General features: G+C 43.3%; 1 protein-coding gene across 1 annotated transcript; it reads left to right on the plus strand.

Annotated features, from left to right (window-relative positions):
- The first annotated feature begins 1604 nt into the window (after positions 1-1604).
- On the plus strand, positions 1605-10097 carry PIGM (phosphatidylinositol glycan anchor biosynthesis class M). Its single transcript, XM_080389771.1, has one exon. It carries the CDS (start codon positions 2113-2115, stop codon positions 3664-3666), a length of 1554 nt encoding a protein of 517 aa, XP_080245897.1. The 5' UTR covers positions 1605-2112; the 3' UTR covers positions 3667-10097.
- Positions 10098-19640: the final 9543 nt, after the last annotated feature.

Here is a 19640-nt window from a genome sequence, read left to right on the forward strand (position 1 = left end):
CAAGCTTATTTTCAAGATGTTAAATTATTGATAAGGAAAATAAATTATTTTTCTAGCTCAGGCAATGTCATACAGTCACGGCATACGCAACAATAGCTAAGGTACCTTTTCTGTTTTACTAACTTCAAACCCCTTTAGAATTAAATTACCTACCTTTTCCTCTTTAGAATCCAGATAAACAGTCACTATGGACAGCTTCACAACCCCTATTAACTTCAGATAAGAATAAAAGATTTGTCTGAAAACAGACTGTCAGAAACAGACAAACATTTGAGACACCTGCAAACTCCTAAGTGTTTATTAAACTAGGATTATTTAATCAATGCCATTAAATTTAGGCACTTCAGCAGATAAACAACAATGCATTCTGTTCTGACAATGAACCGTTTCCTTAAAGGATCTGAAATAACAAAGCATATTCCAACCAAAGAGGCAACAGAAGAACTGCAAACAATCCGGGGAGAAAGCAGGCAGATAGCAGGAATACTTCATGAGCAGCAACCTTCCTGAAACAAACAAACACAAAAATAGGTCTCTACATGCATATTTTTGCTTAGACCTGCAGTTCCACAAACTATCAAGTGATCTCAGTCTCAGTGATTTTATTAAGTTTCTATCTCCTAGCGTTTCCAGAGGATATCCCGGGCACAACAAAGGATAAGTGATATAACCTTCTGTAAAAGTATCCCAGCCATTAGAGTACAAGATGAATAAAGGAAGGTGATAAAATGATGTTACCAATCTTTCCTGTTCTAAAGTAGAACAGCAGTAATGAGTAAACAATTAATTATGAAGAATCCACAACCACCCTCATGCCCTATCCCAAAAAAGCCCTAACCATCAGTTATAGGATTTCATGATGTCATATGGTGAGTTAATCAAGAAGTCTCTTGAGCCTTCCTGTTGAAGATGTGGGGTTTAGTACACAGTATGTAAATATCTGGGGACTTACACAGACAGAGGAAAAACTGGTTCTCCAGGTTACTTGGTTACTATGCTTCTCCCATTGGACATCTCAGCCTATATGCGATTGCATTATGCAAAGTGCAGCAGTCTAAGGGATAAAAATGAATAGCTGCATGTGCACAAACAGAAATATCTTTTTGTCCCCTGAATAACCTACCAGTTAGGACAGCCTCCAAGACTTCTGTGCCAAATGCAACGTGCCTGCTCCCAGTCCTCTGATAAGTGTCCCCAGAACAGAGAAAAAACAGATGATTTTCTTTAAGCAACATGAGCCAGCAACACTGCAGCTCCCACAGCGTTCCCAAATTAAACCATTCGGCAAAAATAATGCAGTTGCAATTAACTACTAAACAAGCAAACGCACGTTTTTTTTGATTAATAAAATGCCTCTTAAAAAGCCCTACGCAGTTCTAGCATGAAACCTGTAATACTGCTAAGTAATAAATACCTGTTTTTAAATCAGACACAATTCCAATGCAAGATACAATCTAGAGCAAATAGTTTCCTGTCTGGGTTATCTGAAAAACGTATAACCCCCCCTCAAAATACAGTGGAATTAATTTCTTTCTAAGCTCTGCTTTTCACGGTACTGTTTCTGATCTAATTAAATGAGAAAATTGCTGTGGAAGGAAGCTCACCTAAGTGCTCTAGAGAGAGCTCATCCGTCTAGGCAAAACACAGCCATTTGCAGAAAGTAAATAACAGATGTTATTTTTCCTTCTTCTGCTTACTGAACCACTGTTACATATGCTGCCTCCCTGCCCACGGAGCCCCGCAGACCCCCGCCCCTCAGGGTGAAGGAGCGGCGGCAGCGCGGCCCGCAGCGCCCCCTCCCCCCTCGCCAAGGGGGCCCGTCCCCCGCCAGACCCTCAGCCAGCGGCCGCAGCGGCGAGCAGCCAGGCCCCGCGGCCCGTCGGAACACACACAGGCCGCCGGCAGCGCAGCCACGCCGCCCCGACGCCAACGCGGCGAGGGCACGCAGCTCCACGGGCTCTCCGCAGAGCCCGGCGCTGCCGGGCCCGCAGCCGGGGGAGGGGAGCGGCGGCGGCTGAAGGGAGGGACGCCCGGCTCCCCGCAGGCAGCCCTGCCGACGCCTCAGGGGGCGGAGGGCACCTGGTCTCGCAGTGGCAGCCGCAGAGGGGAGGCATGACCGGCTCCCCTCAGGCAGCCCTGCCGGCGCCTCAGGGGGCAGGGGGCTCCCGGGCCCGCGGCGGCGGAGGGGAGGGAAGGGAGGGGAAGGGAAGGCCAGGCCCGGCCCGGCTCCCCACGGCCCGCGCACAACCCGCCACGGCTTCGTGGCGCGCCGCGCATGCGCGGTCCCGCCCCGCCGCCGCTACGGGCGCAGGAGCGAGCGCGGCCGGGGTCGCGCCCCCGTGGCCGCCGCGAGCTGCGCGCGGCCCCGCCGGTGCCTCCCCCCCCCCCTTCCCCGGTTGCGGACGCGGCGGTGCCATGGCGCTGGGCACGGTGCTGCTGGCGGCGCTGCTGGCGCGGCTGGGCCTGCTGCTGTACGGCCTGCACCAGGACGGGGCCATGCGGGTGCGTTACACCGACGTTGACTACCGGGTGTTCACCGACGCGGCGCGGCTGGTGACCGAGGGGCGGTCGCCCTACCGCCGGGCCACCTACCGCTACACCCCGCTGCTGGCCTGGCTCCTGACGCCCAACGTCTACCTGGCTGAGGCCTGCGGGAAGCTGCTCTTCGTGGCGGGGGACTTGGCGGCTGCTGTTGTCGCCTACCGGGCCCTGCGGCGCCGAGGGGTCACCGGCGGCCGGGCCTGCGGGTGCTGTGCCGCCGCCTGGCTCCTCAACCCGCTGCCCATGGCAGTGTCCAGCCGGGGCAACGCAGAGGCCCTGGTGGCCCTGATGGTGCTGGCCACCCTCGACTTCTTGGAGGTGGGGAGCATCGGGAAGGCCGCGGCCTGCTACGGGCTGGCCGTGCACCTGAAAATATACCCGCTGACCTACGCGCTGCCCATAGCGCTCCACCTGCGGGGCAAAGGGGGGGGCGGGGAGGGGGCGGGGGGGACCAGGAGTTGCGAAAAAGCAGAGTTTACCTCCATAGGTGACCTCTGGCAGCTTTTTCTAAAGGTGCTGAACCGTGATGTGTTGCTTTTTGGGACGGTTGCGGGCTCCATGCTGGCTGCCTTGACTTTTGCTTTTTATTACCTCTATGGCTGGGAGTTTTTGGAGCATGCCTACCTCTACCACCTGACCAGGAGGGATATCCGTCATAACTTCTCACCCTATTTCTACATGTTGTACTTAACTGCGGAGAGCAAATGGAGTTTTGCCCTGGGGCTCGCAGCTTTCCTGCCCCAGTTGCTTTTACTCCTGGTTGTGTCCGTAGCTTTTTACAGAGACCTTGCCTTCTGTTGTTTCCTACACACCGCTATTTTTGTGACTTTTAACAAAGTATGCACATCCCAGTACTTTGTCTGGTACCTCTGCCTTTTGCCCCTTGTAATGCCCAGTGTTAAGATGCCCTGGCGTCGTGCTGTGGTGCTTCTCTTTCTGTGGCTTGTTGGACAGGGCCTGTGGCTCGCTCCTGCGTACTTTCTGGAGTTCAAAGGATATAACACCTTTTTGCTTATATGGTTGGCAGGCTTGCTTTTCCTTTTTATTAATAGCCTTATAATTGTTCAGATAATTTCACATTACCAAAAAGAAGCACAAGTTGCAAAAAACCTCAAACAACACTAAAGGCCAAAATCCAAAAGCAGCCCTACTGTTCTTGATTAGGCTTTTCCTGTCACCAGGACTTTGTTTCATGTTAAATGCATGTACATTGTACTACAGCGTGTTTTATGTAAATGGTACTGTTTCAGGGCCATGAGGGCACTGATCGGTCTTAATTGTCCTGAGCAGTCCCACTCCTGCCCTGATCAGCGTCTGTGTCTGTGGGTGTACCTGTCTCCCATGTGGACCTCAGAACCGCATCCTAACTGCCTCTCCAGAACTGTCTCCAGCCCTGTCTCCTGCTGCCCCTGGCTGGACTCCCTGGAAGGACCCCAGACCAGTTCATGACTTCCCATGTCTGGGGCTGTGGGTGAACTCTTACCAGCGCCTGTCTTCAGACACAGTGTGACTGCACCCCGGTCAGTGAGGGTATGGCCTGTGCTGGGGTCACCCTCAGCTCCTGCTCGTACCCCGTCATGGAGCAGCCCCAGTCTTACTCCCTGGCACTCTTTTAGTGAGGATGTAGTCTCTGTCTAGAAAAACACATAAATGGATGTTGCGGTTTGACAGTCTTGTACATTCCATCAAGTCGGTGGTGGGGTTTGTAAGGGCTAAGCTAATGAACGAATGTAAGACGACAGTTATTGTGGACGTTAACAGTACAAATGCAAAGAGTCAAATGTACAACTCTACTTGTGTCCCAAAATCACTAGTGTTTATACCAAAAGTAACTGGAAATGTAGTCTCTTGGTATTTCAATATCTCTACTATTAAAAATAAATTAAAAAGAAAGTGAAAAGAGTTGAGGAAGTGGAGCAATTGCCAGAAGAAAAGGGAAGTTTTAAAATAGGAAGCTCTACAACCTGTCAAAATGAGGTATTTATTCCCAGATGAGACACGAGAAGATGTGGAACTGGGTGTCTGTGGAATTGAATGAGAGGTGTTCAGAGCCGTTTCGGAGTCAGTACTCTCAAGAACATCCTGCAAGAGGTCTGGTGTACACAGCCCTTGTCTGAGGTGGAAGCTGGCGATGTGTTTTTAATAAAATCTTGCATGTGCCAAGATTAAGAATTTTCACATTTGCCTCAGCTTTTAGTTACCTCCTACAGAAAATGAAACCCTTACTGTATCACATGGAGCAGAGCTTGAAGGCAAAATAACTTCAGCCACTCCATGGGATTCCCAGTGTTGTCAGCAGGAAAGGATGTGGCCAGGCGAGCTCCCTTCCAGGTTTATGCTTGTCGTGCTGCCTCTCTGAATCCTGCGATCTCCTGAGGCAGCCCTCCTCCCCAGGACTGCGGGGGCTCCGGCTTTCTTACGTACAGGGTTTTCTTTCCTGGTTGTAGTTCTACCTCATGAGGCTGAATTGCAGTGTTTTGGCTGTGAATTTTTCCCATTGCTTCTCAGGCCTGCTGAGGCAGTTATGTGAAAAGAGAGGAACCCCCTGCGCCCCGACAGCCCAGAGCCAAAGGGTGTGCTACCAGGAGGAGTGACAATGTCCTTACACCACTCTGGCCCAATTCAGCCGATCTGGTGTGTTAGGAGGAAGGCTGATTTCCCTGCTCAGAGCAGTGCCAGGTGGTTCTGCTCCCTGCAAAAGGCATCCTGGTTTCCCCAACCGGTCTGCACTCACGCTCGCCTTCACATTGTGAAGATCCTGCCAGCCTCTCTGTAAATCCAGAATTTGGATGAGGCAAGGAATATTCTTTTGACAAACTGGCTTGGTTTTTCAGGCAGGTCTTATGGATATGGCACTGCTTTCCTTCCCCTGGCCTTGCCTGGGATGAAGGAAGACTTCTAGCATCAGCTTGTCCATGTCTTCCGCAAGAGGTTTATCAGTCAAAAGACTGGCAGCGCAAGGTGCTTTCACACACTGTTTAGTTTTATGTAAATCTCCAAAAGATTTTCTATGTGCTGTGAGTGTGTGAAGAGAAAGTGTCCCACATGTGGTTTTATTTTCTGAGGTGGAGTTTGACATGCCCAGTTAGTGTTTCACCAGAAGACTGAAGAAGCTCTTCTGTGCGAGTAACTCTTCACCCCATCCCAACATGCAGGCAATAGCTTGTTTTCCCTTGCAGCTGATCTGTTACCAGTTACAGATTTTTCTGTTGCAGATAGCATGGTTTCTTCCACTAAAGCGATGTTTCGTATCTCTTCAACAGACCTAATTATGCTCTTTTCAGACCTTTCCACTCCCTTATGTTTCCGTTCCTGTTGGCAGAGAAAGGAAATGAAAGCCAAAAGGCATTTCCAGCTTCAAAAACCTTTCAAGATAAAAAGACATTTTGAGTTGCTGTGTTCATGACAGAATTGTAATGTTGTTTTTTGGGTGAGATGAGAAGCAATTTCCTTATGACAAACACAGTCCTGATTCATTAATAACTAAATCGTTTTGAGGCCTTAAGAAGGCAAGTTTTTTGGCAACAGGGACCAAAGAGTACCTTCCCTTTGTAGGTCAGTACCAGCCTTTCAGCAGTGATCTGAGAAAGTCGTGCATAAATGAGATATAAAAAGGCTTTTATACAAACTTAGGTTTACAGTCATCAATTTAATAATCCAGTATGACTCCCTCTTTTTACAGTACTTGTTTTGTAAGTAAGCTAGTCACCCAAATGTGTTTGGGATTCAGTGACTCATAAAAAGCTGCATGAGAGAAATGAACTGAAAGAGACGAACAGGAGAGATATCCGAGAGTTTAGGTCATGCAAATTGCTTTAGATGGTTAAATGGAATTGAATAACTTCATTCACTGATAAAAAGCATTAAATCAAAATAATTGTACCCAAGTGCAGAACAAGTTCTAATTCATGAACAAGTCATGGTGATTAATCATAATGCCCTTAAAATTTACCAAATTCATTTCCTATGGAGCATTCATTGCTTTTGATAGTGTTCAGATTCTTTTGCTTAATAATTTTATGTCCATTTATCTTTTGGTAATTGAGAACTGAAGTGTCTGAATGCTAGCTTTCATTCCCTACCATGGGTTGCAAAATGGTAATGCTGTCCATTTTCTAAAAAAAAAATCTTGAAGTCTCCAATGGCATCTGTCTCATTTCCAGAAATTTTCCACATTGCACTGCAACCAGCCCTGAAATGCAAAGTACAAGATGTGAAAGATTAAGTAAAAAGAAGAAAATAATTATAAAGGCAAATAACATTTTTGCCTTGCTTTTTACACCACGGCCTATAGTCCAAAGGCTCATGACTTTATTCACGGGTGACTTTAGTCAAAGCTTCAGTGTTAAAAATAGTTCACTGTAAAATTTATAAATGGAATTACTGAAATAGCATGGTAAACAAAAATATGGTAATAAATGTTTCATTAAGTTTCAGTATGAGCATGCTAAAAATTACCATCTCTGACACGAAAACCGTGTACTTGGTCCTTATTAAGTAACTGCCCTGTCTGTGTAACTGGCATTGCATTGACTCCTGTAATAGCAAAGGCAGCATTTACATGCTCTGAACTGAGCTCGTCAGATTTGTTTTCCCAAGAAACATTGAAGCTTTTATATTTAACAGCAAGGGGAAACTCCAACATTTTTCATAAGGTTTTATAGAGAAAGCAAATGTTAAAAGGCAGGAAATCATGAGCAAATTGTTCCCTTTTTTTAGCTGACAATAAGGCATGTATTTTAAAAGGGCTGCAGAAATACAGAAGTGAACACATGGAGCTCAAAAAGTACGTTCTTCACTTACTTCCCAAAGACAGCTGCAGAGTGCATATACTAATGATAGTAGCATTATGGAATAGGATTATCCTGAATTTAGGACAAACCCTTTACTCAGACTGAAACTCAACCACTCGTGCAACTTTCTTCCTTAAGGCCATGTTTATGTGCACCGTACGCACAAACCTAAACATTTACCTGCATGTAGAGAAGCAAAAAGAAAAGTCCCAGTCAAGACTCCTTTGAATAACTTAATTTTTCTGAGCTGCCCTCTGTACGACAGGTTTCATAAAGGTTTCTTACATTCAGCACTCAAAAGCGCTAGTGACTCTAAGACTTGAATTACATAAATCTGGGTGCATATGGAGAGTAAAGCATACACAGCAGCGATCTTGAGTTGTAACAGATTATGTTCAAGAACCAACTAATTCTGACTATATTTGAAGGTGCACATTCCACCAGTATCCCGATGTTCTTGATTACAACAATCTGCACTGGTTGCATTACTTGTATAGGAGGATTGCTTCAGTCTTTGTGCATGATGAATGAGGTCAGAAGCCTACATTTTGTATTACCAGAAGTATCAGAAAGTTAAACATTTCTCTTGATGAAGCAGTACCATTGTTAATAACAATGATAAAAAAATTGCATTGCTTTTCTGTAAGGACCTTAATAAATCCATGCGGTCCATGCATTTTTAAGTAACTTTTAAGTCTCTTTGTCATTGGACACTGCCAGTATATGCAAAGAAGACCAAAACTTGTCACTTTTTAACAGTGTAAATCAGTAGGATTTTGTTTCAGCAGAATTCCTCATGACTGTCGTTTCTGGCACGTGCTGGGCCAGGCATGCACTTCTGCAGGAACAAGACATTGCTTATTAGAGGCAATCTTACTTAATGTGTAAATAAAGCATTAGCTTCAGCCTCTTCTTGACTTTGAGCCTTTAACATTCCCTTCAGATAAAACATTGCATAGCTTGCACGTAAAGAAATGACAGATAAAAGACCCTCACTGTTTCCTGTGGAAATTGTTGGGAGAGCAAGCTAGAACATCTGTGGAAGAAATACCTAAAGGAAATGTCTGTATCCAATTATATATGAAGACAGAATTTCAGCCTTGGACATCAGCTGAAATGCAAACAAATTGAGCACTAAGCCCATACTGTGAAACCTGTATTAGGTATATGAAGGATATTCTGTCAAGTGCGCTTTCCCTTTTTACGGGAGGAAGATGGCACCTTGATAGCAGCTGTCAGGCTGGGTGAACATAATTTTGCTTCCTTCACATTATCATAAGGGGGTCTATAGGCTGTAACATCCTGTAGTAGCACTTTTGGAGTTGTACAGGTGCAACCTGTGTAAGCTGTTAAATAGGCAATATTGTTGGTGTAGCAAGAGAGTATTAGTGAGCACTCCCTCTGAAACGGCTTTTTGAAGGTTAACTCAAGTAAAATCTGATTCCTGCTTCACAAGTCAGCAGCTGTGTTAATAGAGATGGTACTGTTTTGACAGTAATTTTCCAAGGAGAGCTTCACTCTGTGGCCCATATGCTTCCATTCTGTGCAAAAGAACATTAATTCAAGTCCCCTGGTGATCTGACAGTCAACATTTTTTTAATCTGTCCCATGTCCCTCCCACTGATCCAATAGATTGAATTAGCCAGGAAGCCGGCTTAGAAAATGAAGTGGAAAACAAAGTATGATTATCCTTCCTTTATTTTCCACACTGTATGGTATGAGTATGTTGAATAATCAAGATTACCTTTTGGAACACAGTCCCATTTGGGCTAGGTGTTAGGGTACTTTGTTAATACAAGGTATTTTACTCAAACGCACCTGAGGAAAAACTGAGTGAATGGGCTACATGGACTTTTGTCAAATGGTAGTAAAGCTACTAACAGTTGATTTCAGCTTCAATATTAGCACTATTTTGCCATATCTTTCTGCTGTAACAACAATATAACAACTAAAAAGTTAACCAAAAATAGCAATGCTTGTAAATTCTGGTTCCAAGCTTCTCTTACTCAGAGTTTGGAGAACACACATAGCCATAAACTCACTAAAGGAGAACAAATGCTGTATCACCCAACATAAATAATTCATTAATAATTATTTCTTTCCCACAGCTGACATCTTCCTGAAGAAAGTAGCACCTTTTTTTTTTTTTTTTTTTTTTTTTTTCTTACACAGTCTGGAAATTCACATGAGTAACAAGTACTTATTCACCTTAAAACTGTCAGATGTGTTTGAAAATAGATTTTAATTACCATTAGCACTTCCAAGTTTAGTGCTGGCAACAGCCAGCTTGTTAATTCCAGCAGTACAGGAACTGAAGTCATGACCAATTTTCCTTCATGCTCTAATAAACTGGTTGATAAGTATAAGAAAGTTTGTTGCTGGAAGTGAATCAGATGTTGTTTGTTCACTGGAAAGAAATCCTGCATGGCTAGGGCCAAAATTTACATGTACAGGCTGGAGCAAAGTGATCAAGAAACAAGGGCAAAACTGAGGCCCCAGAGACCTTGACTATTGTCTTGCCCCTGCCTCTAATTCATCATTAACAAGTGAATTCAGCTCACTGTGCTTTTTGCCTCTGCCACTTTTGGTTGCTTGATCCATTTAAATCACAACTTATTCAAGCCAAGAGGGGTCTCCTGACCCATTCCTGTAACATGCTGCCGTGAAGTGATTGCAGTCTTGTTTGAAACAGTTATAAGCCTGATCGTTAGTAAACCATAAGCACTTAACTAAAGACATTTTGATTAAAAAATATTCAGAATCCTTTTTTTTTGTGTGTGTTTATTCAATTTTTTAATGTTTTATTTATTTATTTAAATATTTGTTTATTTAAACCTTTTCTGCAGGATATGTTAGGTTCTCAGGTGCATTCCAGCATTGCATTTCTATGAGAGGGTGGACTACTGCTGAAGCTAAATAAAGATCTGGAAGCAGATTAATAGCGTTCATGGTAAAAAGCTAGACAAATGAGAAAGATCTTTTAGAAAAATCGTAGTGTAGTTGATACCACAAGTAATTAAGGTTTTATTATTAGTGGTCTGCCAACATTGTGTTGGAAGTTCATTTTGAAAATGTATTAGGGAAATGAAACCGCAGATAGCTTTGCAGCTGTTGCCTCAGATGTGAGAGAGAATGGCTGAATAAGTGTTTCTGTGTATTCGTAAAACATCCTATATATTATGATGTTATCCAAGGAAAAGTTACTAGTTGTGCACCACTGTGAGGGAAAATTACAGCTCTGTGCTCAGATACAGGTGAAACAATGAATTCTTTCACCTCGGTTTTTCTCCAAAGCTTTCATTCAAAGATGCACAGACTACCAAAATGAAATCTGGACCAGATGTGCCAGAAGCAGTTACAGGGAGCTCTAAATTTGTTTCAGCCTTCTAAGCTTCTGGAACAAGTGCATGCTCAGTGCTGGAGGCCGTAGGTGGTGGGAATGCACAGATGCAAACTTCCCCGTAGCGCGCCCAGAATAGTTTTTTCCATGGTTCTTAAGGCACCCAGATGTTGCCTTAATCTTTATTATGATAGCTATATATATCTCCTCATATATCTAAAGATATGTATATGTACTATATGACTATATAAATCCTCATCTGTAATAGTACAGCAGCAAATTCCAGGACTTCATGCCCACCCTGACTGGATAAGCATCTGCTTAGGATATGGGAAGAGGCCCCTTTCAGGTTACAGGGCCAAGCCTGCCCCTTTATCAGGCCTTTATCAATAGCCTGGGACTGGGAGGGTAGATTTGCCTCGGTAAAATGATGACAGCCACCAATGTGTTACTTTATCATGTGGAATTGCAATTGCTTTTTAGCAGTGGAGGCAGGCATGACTGGATATGCAAAATGAGAAGCATGCAAATAAATATGACTCAGAGCAAAAAGTCATTTCTGTTACACTTATTTCATCTATAATGTGAGGTCTAGAAAGGTTAGAAAATCTAGAATTGTCAGTAGAGAAAACTGATGCAAAGACTGAACAGTGGTTGATCCTTCAGTCAGAAGTAACTTTGACACCAGCCCGTTTCCTCGTTACATGCATTCAGAGAAAAAGCTCACACATGAAGTACTTTGTGAATTGCATTATACTCAGAATACTCTTACATCAGCTGAGGGCTTGAGGTTGTTGGGTTGAACTCCCTCTGGAAGGAAGGGGTGAAGTCTTCGGCTGTCCCCTAAAGAGAACTGGGCCTTTGCAGATTCCTTAGGAATGGAAATGGTGACCAAATATTCTGATTTTGGAGACACAGGACGCTTAGGGTGCTATGTTACATGGCTATGAAAAAAACTGGACAAATACATAGAAGAAAAAATTGTCAAGGGCTATTAAATAAAAAAAAAAAAAAAAAAAATGTCTTCTCCAGTCTTGGGAACTTACCAAGCTGCAAATCATGGTAAAATAGGGAAGTATTTCTGGGGAAATCTCTCCTCTGTCTAGTCTAGCATCTGTTGCTGACCACATTTGGAGAAGGATACTGGTCCAATCAATGATGGTTGTTCCTGGGTTAACCACACAAGTGTCCCCAGCAGAGCACTCCCATAACCAAGTATGCTCTGTTATTTGGTTATGCCCTTTCTTTTACACCACTTGAAGTTGTATGTCAGATAACATCTCAGGTGTGGGCCTGTGCATCTCTGCTTGCTCTTTTTTCCCAGAGTGGATGCCACCAGATTGTGCCAGTAAAACCACCACTGTGACTTGTTTTGTTGGCATTTCACAGATGACAGTTAGCAGCTGGTGACAGATTGATAGGTGAGAAGGGGAGAAAAAAGAAATCAAAGCTGACATCTGTATGATCAAAGAGAGGTGTTTTTAGCTGGCTAAGCAATTAGAAACCAGAAACTGTAGATTCAGACAGTTTATTAGGTCAGTTTAATTCAAGCATACCAAGCCCCTGGAACTTAGCTGCCTTCTCTCCCAAAAGTAAACCACAGCTTTCTTACAGGACTTCATGTGTTTTCAGTGGGATGGGGGAAAGAAAGAGTGGGGGAAGACCCAGACAAATTGGCACAACTCTAGTCACCTGTACTGATAAAGTCTTGTGTCATTGCAAAATAAAATAAAGATCTAGCCCTTAGCCAAAACTGTCTTGACTAACGTCTTCTGTTTTAGTAATAATTTACCTTTAGCTCTGGAATGATATGTACTGCCGTTTAGGATGATTAACTTACTCCGTCGGTAAGAGAAAAGAGTGATGGCTGCAGAAAACAAGTGTGATTTTTTTAAATCAGAAAATAAACCCTTTCTACAAACTACTGCAATCGACAGGGCACAAAGTTAAAGAGTTTGGCAAATTTTGCATCTGAAACACCATTTAAGTAAGTAAAGAGGAATGGGCAACATTCCAGGCATGGCCTGGACTGACCCATGCTGAGAAATTATCTCAGAAATTCAAGCCAGGCTGAAAACAGCCGCTGTGTTGGAGAGGCTGGAGGTCTTGTCACACCTGGGCAGGTGGCAGCTGTCTTTGGTAGGTCCAGGCTCCCCGAAGAGACATTTTCTCCAGGCGTCGTGCACCTGCCTCGTTGCGCTCCTTCCCTCTGCCTACCTGGGTATGGCACCTGCTGTCTCGGAGGGAAAGCAGCAGCCACATTTTGGGCTGCTTCTCCCCGTTGCTTCCCTGCCAGAGCAGCTGAGCACGCCATTGAAATGGGACTTTGGACGAAAGGAATTCCCTCGTGTTTCCAGTGTTTTAATTGTAAGGGTTAAAAGAAAGCTCACTACACATGGTATAGATAGAACTGCTCATCAATTACAGGCTGCTTGTGTGACCACAGTCACTAGGGCGATGGCTTGCCAGTGATACAACTCCTATATACATCCTGTGCAGGTAGATGTATAGGCATGTCTTGCATCCAATGGTTCCACTTAGTTGTGGTCCCGAGGTCTTTGAACCTGACAGCTAATGTTAATCCAGTGTGAAAAATTGTCCCGTATTTCTGTCATTCATTGGTTCTGATGCTACAATGGTCCCCTGAGAATTCAAAGAAGGCAAAAGCTATTGAAAGCTTCCTTGCAATCTGGAATATATTAGTGTTGGGAAAGTTTCTGCTTTTGTCTAAACCAGATTTGTCCATTTAATTATTCTCATACTAGCACATTTTCTAGCATTTCCTTGCGGGCAGGCTGACTCTGACAGCATATGGGTGCCATGCTTGAGTCTTTCATCACAACGGGAGCAGAGTTTGTTCTGCACTTCTGAGAGCCGCCTCATCCCAGGTCCTGCATGAGCAGGTTAGAAGCCCAGCAAGAGGCATCAAAGGTAAACACTGTGGCTCACAAGATGTTTGAAAATGCTTTCTTTAAAGCCACTAGTCATCAGTGACATTTGCTGCACTTTGTCTCTTCACTTCACACTTGCATATTTATGGCTTTGATTATGCCTCTGCAGAAAGAGAAGTGAACTTTTGTTACAGAGGCATTACAGACAATTTACAGTACCATATAAAAATATAATTTTGTTGCAGTTCATCAAGGCTAACACCGTATTAATTTAGCAGTCTGGAAAAAGTACAAGTAATTTGATCCTTAGTGTTGATTAGTAGCTGACATTCTGTCTAAAATTAATCCTCAGGATGAGTTAGGAGGTCTCAGCTGGGGACTTAGCTGCTTGAAATTTCAGCATTATTTCAACCTGCATTAAAGTATAGTTGCAAAAACTGAGAAACTAATACAATTACATCTTCTTGTCAAGCCAAGGTGTTAGAAGTAATTCAGGTGCTTTGACTGCAGGCCAAATTGAAACACTTTACAAAGGAATCATGCTGCATTAGTCACTGAACATGCATAGGTTCAGCAACTTAAAGGTCAAATGTATTCATGAGAACATGTAATCTTATGTATGTTTGGTGAATGAATATGAAGAAAGTATCTGTTAGAGAAAAGGAGCATCAGAATATTGAAGAAAAAACCCCATGGCTCACATTTAGATGGGCAGTGCGGATGTTATTCCAATGCCAGATTTCTGCAAAGCAGTTTCAAGAACACTCATGAAAACTAAATGATATACTTCAGCCCTGAGAATCTAAATAGGTACTATGCTGCCATATGGCAGAGCTGCTTTCAAAGCAAATGCAGGGGTTTTGCTCTTCTGAGAGACCAGATGGCAAAGAGGTTGGTATCTAGAAGCTGTCACACCTAGATCATCAGTAGCAGTCAGTTGTATGGGACAGAAAGTAATTTTAATCTGATAGCTTTTCAGTAGTTTAAACACAAACAATGTGTGCATGTATTTCCTAAACAGAGAAATATATAGTCAGATCCTTGGGATAAATTATACTTGTTCTTGTGCAGTATTGGCAAGTCAAAATTTGATGCACCAGAAACATGAATTGTCCCTTTTCACAAGAAGTGATCCACCCGTCTTCAGGGACTTATCAGTAGCATGTATGTACTGTGCAAACCTTCCTGAGCCTAGGAAAACTCAGACTCTAGCACTGCTGACCAAACACCTCCCAAAAGCATCACAACTACTTAAGTACTTTTTATGTTGCTAGAGAACGTGAGGAAGAATTGATAGTAACATAGATTATCACCCAAACCAGATGATAAAGGCTGTATTTCTGAGCTGACTCTTAATAAAGGCTCCAGAACAAGCTCCCACAGAAATTCCATGACACGGTGTAACGAGACCTCAGTCAAGTTGTTAAAGCACGTCTACATGTGTGTTTTAGTTCAGAGCATCAGTGAACTGAAGCTGTGTTGGTCTGCATCACAGTGTGCTGTCGATATAAAGATCTGAATTTCTTTTGGATGAAGACCTGCTCCACATGCCCACCTAATGAACGCCAAGACCTTGTGGGAGTAGGAGTCTCTGAACCAGTGGGTAAATGCACTGCCATGGAATTCTATGGCATGTGTGGAACATGCATGCACCAGTACGGCGCTCTTCCACCAGGTTGAGTCATGTCGTGCTAACACTGAGTCCTCCGTGTGCTATGATGTTTCCAAGCCCTGTGGAAATCGGTGCAGGTACAGCAGGGTAATTATGGGTAAACTTTAGCAAATACATTGGAGCTTTTTCAGGATATCTTTGCTGTGCATCAGTGTAAGGGGATTTTTCTTTAGCCCAGTAGTGTGAAGCAGGACATTTCAAGTCTAGACCAAAGGCAACTGAGCCAAGGAAATGCCTATGGTTACATTGTGACAATTTTGTGTTTCCAGATGAAGATGTATCACTGCAAGAATTAAGCAGAACCTCTAGATATTCATCAATTCTAAAGAACGAGAAAAAATGAAATCAATAGTAAACACAATAATTCTGAAAACCATCAGTCCAAAATCTCAATTCCTTTTTCCTTCTTGAAGCAAAATGTGGTTTTTGAGGTTTCCTTTTCAGTTTTGGATTAGGTTTTCCTGGTTTGGCCTTTCGACATGAGAAAAAATTATGCAAGAAAAAAGAACAACACACCGTGAAACGTAGAAAAGAAAACAGTCATCTTGGTCTTCTTTTTCTGGACTAAAACAAAACCATCCAATTTGCTTCTGACGGTCTTAGCTGCTAACTTTCCTTTTGCTTAATTTAATTTAATTCCTCTCAGTTCTTCACAGGGCTACATGTTATTCGCATCTTGGAGAAGTTTCAGGGCTTCCAATTTGTGTGTCCTACTTAAAATCCACGCAGACAGTAAATAGTTTCACGCAAGAACTGGGGATGGGACAATTTTTTATCAGTTCCTAGCTCACCTTTGTGATTGCCGTGGTACAATAATCATGTCAGTGCTCACGTTGCCAGCTGGCCACATTACTACAAAAGCTAATGAGAGTTAGAGGTTCCCATCTGAAAAAGCACACTTAATACATTGTTATTGCCAGAATGTATTTGATTGCAAGTATTACAATTACAACTAACCAGAATACAGAGAAAAAAGAAGAAAGAAAAAAAAAAGTGATATGGCAAACCCAACACTTGTGCCTTTTACTCAGCAGCCACTCAGAAAGAGAAAGGTTAATCAAGTGCTTCTGAGGAAGAGTTTTACCAACTCCTTGTATTCACTTATACTTTTGCTTTACCCACCACAATGCATCCTTAAAAAATCCTTCATCTTTTCATTTTTGTTGTGTTCCCCGTTATTTCCTGTAATTTTGTTTTCTGGTGGTCTATTTATAAATTTAATTAAATGCACACAAATAGTTGCTCTAGATAATGTAGTTGAACTTCATTAAAAAACTGCAGGAAAATGATAATAGGATTGTAGTGCACCAGGGTAGAAAGACATTCACTGCTGTTCTGTATCGCTGCTTTTCTGTAAACATACTTATTATCCAAAAGTACATCTTAAAATATCATATCCATTTTTTATATATGGGTTTATGTCACATTGGCAATTAATTTGTTTACATCTTTAAAATCAGCCTTGTACTCAGACTAAGCTCTGCATCTAAATTAACCATCTTTGAGCCTCTCAGCAGCTGTTTTGCTCCCTTCAATTCAGAAACCTCAATATCACCTACAGAATTTTATCCAAGAATTGTTCAAGATTCTGAATAGAAGCTAAAAGGTATAGTACTTGTAAAACATTTTTCTGGCCTTACAAAGACATTTAATACACTTCATCTAAATATTTTGTGTATTTACTATACATTCACTTGATGAAAGCCTTATGTTCTAGCCTTTTGAGGTAGATACTCTGTAGAAAGTGGCAAGAGTGTTCAGCATTGGTCTGTGTGGGTCAGGCACAAACAAAGAGTACAAGGTAACGGTAACATCGTGAGAGGGATAACACTTGCTGGAGCTGCAGGGCAGAGCAGCAGTTGCTGTCACTTTACTCCCCAATACTATAACCTCTGTCAGTGATGTTCAACCTTTCCAGCAGATGATACAAGTACATTTACACCATCACTCCCTCCCACCCTGCCTTCCTGACAAGACCTCTGTCTGGCCAAAGGAGCATACTTTCAGATGCTCTGTCCTGCTGGGTCCAGTTCCATCGGTTTCAAAGTTTTGCAGTTTGTATCAAAGGCTGTCTTGCTAGATGTATCACCTACGACACTGTTGTCCAAGCAATCATGCAAAATATCCTTTCCTGCAGGTAATTTGCTTGAAGGAGGCCTACAGGATGCCTACATTTGCTGCGATTAAAAATCTGTCTAAAATATTGTCCAAGGCAGGATACATGACCCTGCTAAGGTGAAGGAACATGGTACAGCCACAGTGCAGCCTGACACTGGTGTGGTCCTAGGGAAGAGAGTGCTAACCCGAATCAGGACAAAGAGGCATGAAGATGCAGTCACCATCCCTATGTGTGACGTTTGCTTTGTGACACTGACAGGGCTACTATGGCTTGGTGGACTGACCGCAATATCTATAATTCCCTGGGGTTCAGACTGTGAGACGAGCCCCAAACAGCTGTACATAAAGCCAGCTGTGGACAGTCGCGAAGCTATAACAAATAAGCCTATAGATTAGCTCAAATTTGTATTTATATTTGCCACGTAGAACCATAAGATCCACTTTGATGGTTGCCAAAAACTGATCATTTGTTGAGCAGTAAGAGGTAGGGGTTGGCTGTCCACAAAGGTCTAGCAAACGTGGGGCTCTAGCAGTGACACACAGGGACTGGGACATGGGTGCCAAGTCCTAGCAAGTGGTTATTCTCATGCAGAAATTTGGGATGCTCTATCTCCTCTCCCAGACAGGAGAGACAATGCAGTGCTGCCAAAATAATGCTGGTCTGTCTTTGTGCCTTCATCTAAGCAAATGTGCTGAGATATCCTAGATCTGTGTGGTCACAGCATGGAATGCTGCCAGCAAAGCCTGATGTGGGAGAGTGTGAGGACACGTGCGTAACTGGGGAGCCCCAGTGCCCCCAGTGAGCTGTGCTGCTCCAGCACTGGGAACAAACATTGGCCATGGGCTCCGGTGTTCTTGAAATACCTGACTGAGCAAGTGCCAGCCTGGATGCTAGCACAAACCCCATGGGAATGGCTGTCACTTGTGGGCAGACAGATGAGGGATAGGGAGGAGGGTGTGCTTAAATAAAGCCTTGTCGCTGCCCTGCCACTGTGCACAGGCGTAGGCTGTGAAACCAGACTACTTCTTAGACCGAACTGTGGGGAGGAGATTTTACCTCTGCCTCCTTGAGTTCATTTGCTTGGAAAGGAGTCAGGTCCAGCTGTGGACGAGATCTCTGTCCATGGAACAAAGTCCGAGTTCACAAATGTCTAAGTGGCCATTTTCTCTGCTTGCACTCAAGGTTGCTGTGCAGAGAATGAGCACACGGTGCATTGGGACAAACAGACGATGTCTGTAACAGTGCAAAGCAACCGAGCCAAGCTGAGAACTTCACAGCCATTTCAACACGATTCTTCTCTGAAAAACTCAAACCTCTTCCACAATACAGGAAAACAAAAAAACCCCAAACAAACAACAACAAAAAAAACCCCACCCCAGAACAAACCCAAACCAAACCAAAACAAAACAAAAAACCAAAAAAAAAAAACCAACCAAAAAAACCCCAGGTTTGCTTGATGGGAAAAGCAAAAGATGACACCTGTCTGTGAATGACTAAATTACACGGGTGCAGGACTGTTGTCCCTGTTAGATGACAGTATAGTCCTGCCCAGAACCTCCCTGCTGCAGCCGATCCTTAAAGGGTCTGAATCTATCCCAGAAGCTAGCTAGGGGCTCTATTCTTTCATTTCAGAAAAAAATGGCCGTGTTTGTAGTGCTGTTTAAACCAGTGGATTTCTACTTTATTGCTATGTCCCCTATTTGATCCTCAAGACATTACTTACGTGGTACAAATACAGAACCTCCATCTATAACACCTTAAAACTCCCTGGAGGATGCTAGCAAATACCTACCTCCTTCTTCAAATTTCAGTACTACCTAATTTCTGCCTTTTAAAAAATAAATAAATACAAAACCAAAGCTATTGGAAATCATTGTTTACTGCACATTCATTCAAGCCCCTTCATAATCTGGTCTAGCTTTTGTATTATGCCTGAAATATGAAATTAGCTTTTGCTGGTATAAGTAGCTGGCACCTACCTTTGTGGGTTTGGGATTTATTTATTTTTTAAACTGGTTTAATGTAGATGTTAATTCAACAGCTTTCTATAAAAGGTTGCTCTTCCTTGTTGCTCTCCCTAAAAGTAAGCAGCATGACTGTACAGGGAAGAATTATTCTTCAAAACATATTCAGCCACATACTTACAATATGCCAGGAAATGGGCATATGCCACAGCTTCCCAAACATTTAGTGCTCTCCCAGAAATTCAAGGTTCAGGCACCCTCACAGCCTCTCTGGGCATGCTTCTGTCAAGGCAGCAAAGTTCAGATGCCACTGTGATTCC

The sequence above is a fragment of the Falco punctatus genome, assembly GCF_963210335.1.
Source record: "Falco punctatus genome assembly, chromosome: 5".
Lineage (NCBI taxonomy): Eukaryota > Metazoa > Chordata > Aves > Falconiformes > Falconidae > Falco > Falco punctatus.

Excerpts from the sequence above, each read along its gene's own strand:
- PIGM (XM_080389771.1), top strand. The coding sequence starts at position 2,113 with ATGACCGGCTCCCCTCAGGCAGCCCTGCCGGCGCCTCAGGGGGCAGGG.